General features: G+C 45.0%; 1 protein-coding gene across 1 annotated transcript; it reads right to left on the bottom strand.

Moving 5' to 3' along the window:
• Positions 1-144: 144 nt before the first annotated feature.
• On the bottom strand, positions 145-2,724 carry SPP1 (secreted phosphoprotein 1). Its single transcript, XM_010145609.1, has 6 exons — positions 2,671-2,724; positions 2,516-2,566; positions 1,700-1,804; positions 1,507-1,551; positions 1,004-1,243; positions 145-540 (listed from the first exon to the last, which is right to left on the bottom strand). The coding sequence occupies exons 1-6, from the start codon at positions 2,722-2,724 to the stop codon at positions 145-147; spliced, it is 891 nt and encodes a 296-aa protein (XP_010143911.1).
• Positions 2,725-6,222: the final 3,498 nt, after the last annotated feature.

Here is a 6,222-nt window from a genome sequence, read left to right as displayed (position 1 = left end):
CCGGGAAAGCAGCTGCCCCGAATTCGAAAAGTCACCACGCGCTCTACATTTACAAACAGTCGCCCGAAATGAAGTTACGCCCCACCCCGCCACCCCCCTTAGGCAGGAAATGAAAAAGAAGGGAAACATTCCGTTTGTCTCCCTTTAAAGGGTGACTTCATTATTTTCGATGCTGTGATGATCTTGAGCATCCTCGGCACTCTCCACAGTTTGATTGCTGTTATCGTCTGGGATCTCAGCTGAAACGCGGACCTGACTCTCCCTGCTTTCCATGCTCTGGTGGCTATTCCCTCGGACGCCTGCCTTGCTATCATCTCCCTCCACCTCACGGCTATCAAATTTCTGCCGGCTGTCGTTTTCCATGCTCCGGTCCTGCTGCTTGCTGTCCAGCTCGCTGCTGTCCTGCCCATGGCTCTTGTCAGCCCATTCCCCACTGATGGTGTGCTTCCCCAGGGAGTGGTGGACAGCAGCATCCTCTCGGGAGAGCCCCGCTTGCTGGCTGTCCGCATCATCCTCCCCGGTGGCATCATACGCAATGAGCTGTGTTAGAAAGTAAAACAAGGAAGAGCCATTGTCACTCATGAGGAACTGATCGCCAGCAGCTGCTGCCGTACCGCACTGAAGCAAGGGGCGTAGGCTGCGGGGCACTCCGCTCTGCTTGGAGACACTGAGGTCTTCTATGGAGTTACAGGAACCTTTCGCGTTCTAAGAAACTCAAGTTTGATCCTGGCTTCAGATTTCACATGTGCAAGTACATCATGATAGTGCAAATTGCAGTATCGCATAGCTTGCAGCAGCAGGCTAACACTCCTGCCTCGGCACGTCAGGAGCCATCAGTAACCCCTGGTTTGGGCTACCCAGCAAAGGGAAATATATTCTTCACTTACGCCTACTTTCCCCTCACCAATCCTTTTCAAAAGTGACTCCCATAAAATAACACATCCATTTTCAAGGTCACTACCCTTTCCCAAAGACCTAGGTACCACTGCTCAGCACTGTTTACCTTTTTTGCAGCTTTGTGGAGTTTGCTAGACTTCAACACTGCGGCTTTTGCCCTCACCCTGTAGGCCACGCTGTCACCTCTGCCGACATTGTCTCCCCGGGTGAAAGGAGGAAAGGTTACTGGAATGTCTGTGGGAAAATTTGTGACAACCTCATCGGATTCGTCTGTGTCGTTGGAATCGTCATCATCGTCATCATCATCCACATCTTCATGGCTTTTGCTTGACACATCAGGAAAGTGCTGGAAAACATTTATTATGCATTAGGCAAATGAATATATGGGAGATGTGCAGACTGGTATCTGTCCTGCTCACCCAGGGCTTGTGCACTGTTGGGTAGCTACATGCACGAATCGCTCTGAATCCACCTCACCCTGCCTGAAGCTCCCTAAGTTTTACTTAGGGAGAGATATTACCTCAAGAACCATATTTGACTGAATAAAATGAATGCTGCTACACACTGGCTGCCCTGCAGCACTCACATTTTGCTGTTGAAAACACTTACTGGTTGTTCTGGGACATCTACACTTTCTTCCGAAGAGTAAAGAGTCTGAAAACAACATAAAATTCACCATTAGCACATAAAGGCATGTAGTAGAGCTGATGAGCATGTTGAGTATTCTTTAAGAACTTAATCCTAACTTCCAAATCTTGTCATTGAAAGATGTTCTGCTTTCTCTCCAGCTAGTTGCCTGTACCTGCTGAGGTGACACCAGGTCATTCTGTGGGTGCTGCAGCCTCTCCCAAGACTGAGAATTCACAGAGCGGTGGTGATATCTGTGTGAGTGATGGCCCCTGGGGTCCTTCAAGAGAAAAAAAGGGGAGAGGGCTTCAATAAAGAAGCATATAGGAGCAGGCAGAGCTGCCTGCATCACAACCTCTGTTTTGAGGCACATGTGGCATCTGCAATACACACTCCTTTTGTACAGGACGTGTCCTCAGCAATTCATTGCAGCAGGAAGAGGACTCAGAACAAGCTGTGATCCCCTCTCCCGCTGACAGAGCCTGGGGAATTTCAGATCAGTTTCTCCAGCTCATTTTTCTTGAGGGAAATATGGAATTGTATCTAATGATGATTGTTTCTGGTAATTCCCAGGACCTTTTCCCAAGAGTGATTTATCTCCCATAAAATAAATACTCTAAATGTAGTAGCTGATTCTCAAAGCAAGTAATTGATTTTACATGAGTAGTAAATCAAATAGCTATCTACAAGACTAATACAGTTCGCTTAAAACACTCCAAAATATCATGGTTACACACTTTTCATTAAGAAAAAAATGTTTCCAGTGCTGTTCCAGAGATACAGCTAACGAAAGTCCACCACCAGGATGCCTAATATGGCAAAAGTCTGCTGACATGAGTGGCTCTCTGCTTTGTCTGCCTGAGAAACTGGCTCACACCAGCCAGGTAAGGACATGTTCTACAAGCAACTACAATCATTAAACAAGTATCAGACAATGTGTATTAGAGGGGAAAAAAAAAAGAAAATTAATAGAAAGACAAAAGGAGCTTACATGTTTTTCTTCGGAGCTAGCAGAAATGGCATGCTGCTTTGATTTACTCACCTTGAAGGAAGAAAAGAGAAAAAGCATTTGTCAGAATTAATTTCTTGCTAATATGCAAAGAAAATATGCAAGTAATTGCTGACACGCCTTTGTGATATACTTACTGGCCATGCAGCGGTGATGCTGATAAGGCATAAACACAGAACTGCCACCTTCATTGTGATGTTTTACCTAGGAAATATTTTGGAACAGGGAGTCAATGAAGTAAAATACCACCAAAATGCCACAGGCTTTTCCTTTCTCCCAGTGTAAGCCACTGTGTTGAGACCAGCTCTCTGCTAAGGTTTCAACCCACCCATCCAAATCTTTTTCCTCTGTCCTCCATCACCACTCCACACATCAAGTTAACTTAGCAACTCAAAGTCTACAAGAATTTTAAAACCAAGTGCTGAGAAGTGCTGAGCAGTGGTGAAAGAGGCTGCACAGAGAAGGCAAGCAGACCCCTTCTGTCATCTACTGCCTTGCACTGGCAAAGGAGAAGCTTTGTGAAAAACAAAGTGCTATTAAGATCAGCTTTGGGTTATCTTTGTTCATCTAACAATTTTGTCAGAAGAGACAGGGCAAGACCCAGCTTGGATTCTCTCTTCAGTTATTTAAAAGCTAGTTTTCAGGGTTAGTAGCTGCAGTCACTGTGAGTATGAACATAAACAGCTTTTATTGATAGACCTTTATTTCCCCCTCCAGAAGTCTGAACAGAATAACCCATGTTTCCAAGCAACAGATGAAGTGAAATATCTTGCAGTTTCAGCAATTTAATAAATGAGTGATTCCTGATGAAATCAGGGGAGTGCTGAGGTACAGTAAATTTTGGTGCTGACAGACCAATTCCCAGGATAAGGAATATCCCTGAGAAATTAAACTAATGTACTGATGAGCAAGAGGCATTTGAAATTTTAGTAAATCATAGCAGGAAAGAAAGGCTACTAAGGCCGCATTTAAAATACATTGCTAAGGCTGGCCCTGAGACTGGGTGCTCTGTTAGAGGTATTACAGTTTCAAGAGTTGCAGGGAGTCCCATCCGTTCAGTAGTGCGCAGCACGAACCTCAAGCCTAGCAGGAGAAACAGGTACGCTGCCAGGCAGTGCTGACATGAGGGAGGAAGCTCTCTGCATTCAAGTACCAGCTTGTGCTTCCAGCACTTGATGCAGTGGCAGCATTTTCAGTCACCTCCTCCTGACGTCTGTCAGCACACAGGTTTAAAATTTTGATTACATATCATACCTTGCATCACTAAAGCAACTTTGCTCCTCTGAAAGTCCACCTTTTCCTCAGAGAAATATCAAATGCACCTGTCCAGTGAAGCAGTTTTCAGAGATCTCCTGCCCAGTGCTTCCTGGACTACGGCTGCAGACAGAATGGCACATGTCAGGTAAAAAAGCAAAAGATTACCTTCTCGGGTGCTGGAGGAGTCAGCCGTGACAAGAGCGCTCTTAGTGATCCCAGCAGCAGCTCCAGCCAGTTGGCTCTCAGCAGCTCTGGCTTTCTTCCCTTGTCCCCTAACTGCCTGACATCTCCGACCTCAGGGAATTTAAACCCTGTCCCAGGCATGGCCACCAATCCCTGTGTGGCGGAAAAAGATGAGGTCATGAGGCTCCTGGCCACTGCCCTGCCCACGTTCTCCTACACTTCCTCTCTTTGGCTTTGTGGTTTGTGAAGCATACACAAGCTACTATTTAGTTAAAACATTACTTATGAGCAAGATCATTAACCCGCAGGTCTGTTGAATGCACAGCATTGGTATCATGTAGGAGGACTTCAGGGCATGTCTGTCCTCGTTTTGAGAAAAGGCAGAGCCCAGTTTCCCAGAAACCTTTCATGCCCCATTTTGTAAGGGGTAGGAATATGTAATGTGTGCAGAAAGAAAGAAATCTTAACATAAAACTCCCCAAAATGCTTCTGCAAAGCTATAGATTTGCTCTCCAGGATATATACGTTGCAACACGAATAGCAAAGACAGAGTGCACATAGAGCCTTTCGTCTTTTCAGTCTGACCTGGATTAAAAAAAAAAAAAAATTAGTGGGTCTCAGCCAGAAGTTTGTTTGTAAAGGTATAAAAGAGGCACTGATAGTCTAATCAAAAAGAGATTGTGCACTGTTATTATTCTCTCTTCTTTTCTATTCGATTGTATCCTTGCTGGGTCCTTTCTAGTTCCATTCACTCTCTCAAGCGGTTTGGTTGGGTCACCTGCTGCAGCTGTCTGCTGCACCAAACCTGCTCCAGAACCTTTTTCAGGGACTGGATGTCAGATGATTTTCAAGATTAAAAAAAAAAAGAAAAAGAAAAGAAAAAGGAAAAAAGAAAGATAGCTGCAGTATGAGGAATGCCATGACTCGCATTGGAAGGCAAGGGACGTGATGTGATGAAACGCCATGTGTGCGATGGAGCTGTGCATCGGCCGGGCTGATGGGCAACAGACCTGTTCTGGCAGTGCCTCACTTGGGCTGCCATAGCTTTGGAGAGATTCTGCCTCATCTGTGATGTGCTGCAAGTCCCTGAGACTCTCTCCTGCTAGTGATTCTTTAAAACGACAATGAGGTGTCATTCAAACACAGGAAAACATTCCAAACAGCCCTTTTAGAAGGCAGAATATTTGTAACTTTCAAACTGGTTATCTTTCTTCTCCTCATTTCTGATATCCGGCTAAAGTTTGATGTGTCTTTAGTCAAGCAGCAACAAAATAGACACCCTGTTGTCCCAGCCCATGTTACCAATCATCCCGTGCCTACTAACACTTCTGTGGCATATTTACAAACACCATGAAAAACAGACCCACGCTAGCTCAGCCGCTGCCCATCACAATATCACACAGACCTACCTAATTCTATTTTTGTGTTGAGATCAGCAACAGCCAGAAGTTTAGCTTAGTCTGCTTTATAGTCTAATACCCTAAGAGGAGAATTGGATAAAAAGATAGTGTATCATTAATAGTTCTGCACAACCATGTCCATAAACCCATGTATGCACCCGCCTGAAAGAGGAATATCATAGCTTTTATTCTGGAGCTATGTGACCATTATTATTTCCTAGCTCAAGCGAAAAAGCCTTCAGTAACAAGGATATCAGCAGGGTGATCTCCTGCGGATTTAAATAGCTTATGTCATCTCCCATCATATCTGCAGCTACGAAACCAGACAGTTTACTGACGCCCTTGAATGCAGATGCAGAACTCAAGCTGTGAGTGGGTGCTATATAGCAGTTTTGGCTAGAGCAGTACCTAGTGGATGATACACCCAGATTATAAAACTTTGCTGTTACTTAGTAACCAGGACTGTTTCACAAGGCTAGTGATGACTCCAGGGAATCCCAAACCAGGTCTTAGGTAGCTGAGTACCTTTGATGCCAAACACCGATGACCTGTGCGACTTCCAGCTCCCCTGACCGGTAAGAAAAAAAACTATTTCCATCTGACAGAGTGAGAAATTGAGACAGAGAGAAGCTCGGTGGCTCACACCACTGAACGTGGGACCGAGCATGCTGTGTCCTGCTCTCCTGTCCACACGCTAGATCAAATTTTAAGCCTGCAAAAACCAACTTTCTCTACAAACCATACATCAAGAGACATGGATCTTGAAAACAAGAATCCCTAGAGCTGGTTGTCTGGCCAAAACAAGAACTTCCAGCACCTGCAATCTGCATAATGGCATCTTACTGCCTA

The sequence above is a fragment of the Buceros rhinoceros genome, unplaced genomic scaffold, assembly GCF_000710305.1.
Source record: "Buceros rhinoceros silvestris isolate BGI_N320 unplaced genomic scaffold, ASM71030v1 scaffold47091, whole genome shotgun sequence".
NCBI lineage: Eukaryota > Metazoa > Chordata > Aves > Bucerotiformes > Bucerotidae > Buceros > Buceros rhinoceros.
Note: the sequence above shows the minus strand (reverse complement) of the source record. Positions and strands in the feature narration are given on the sequence as shown.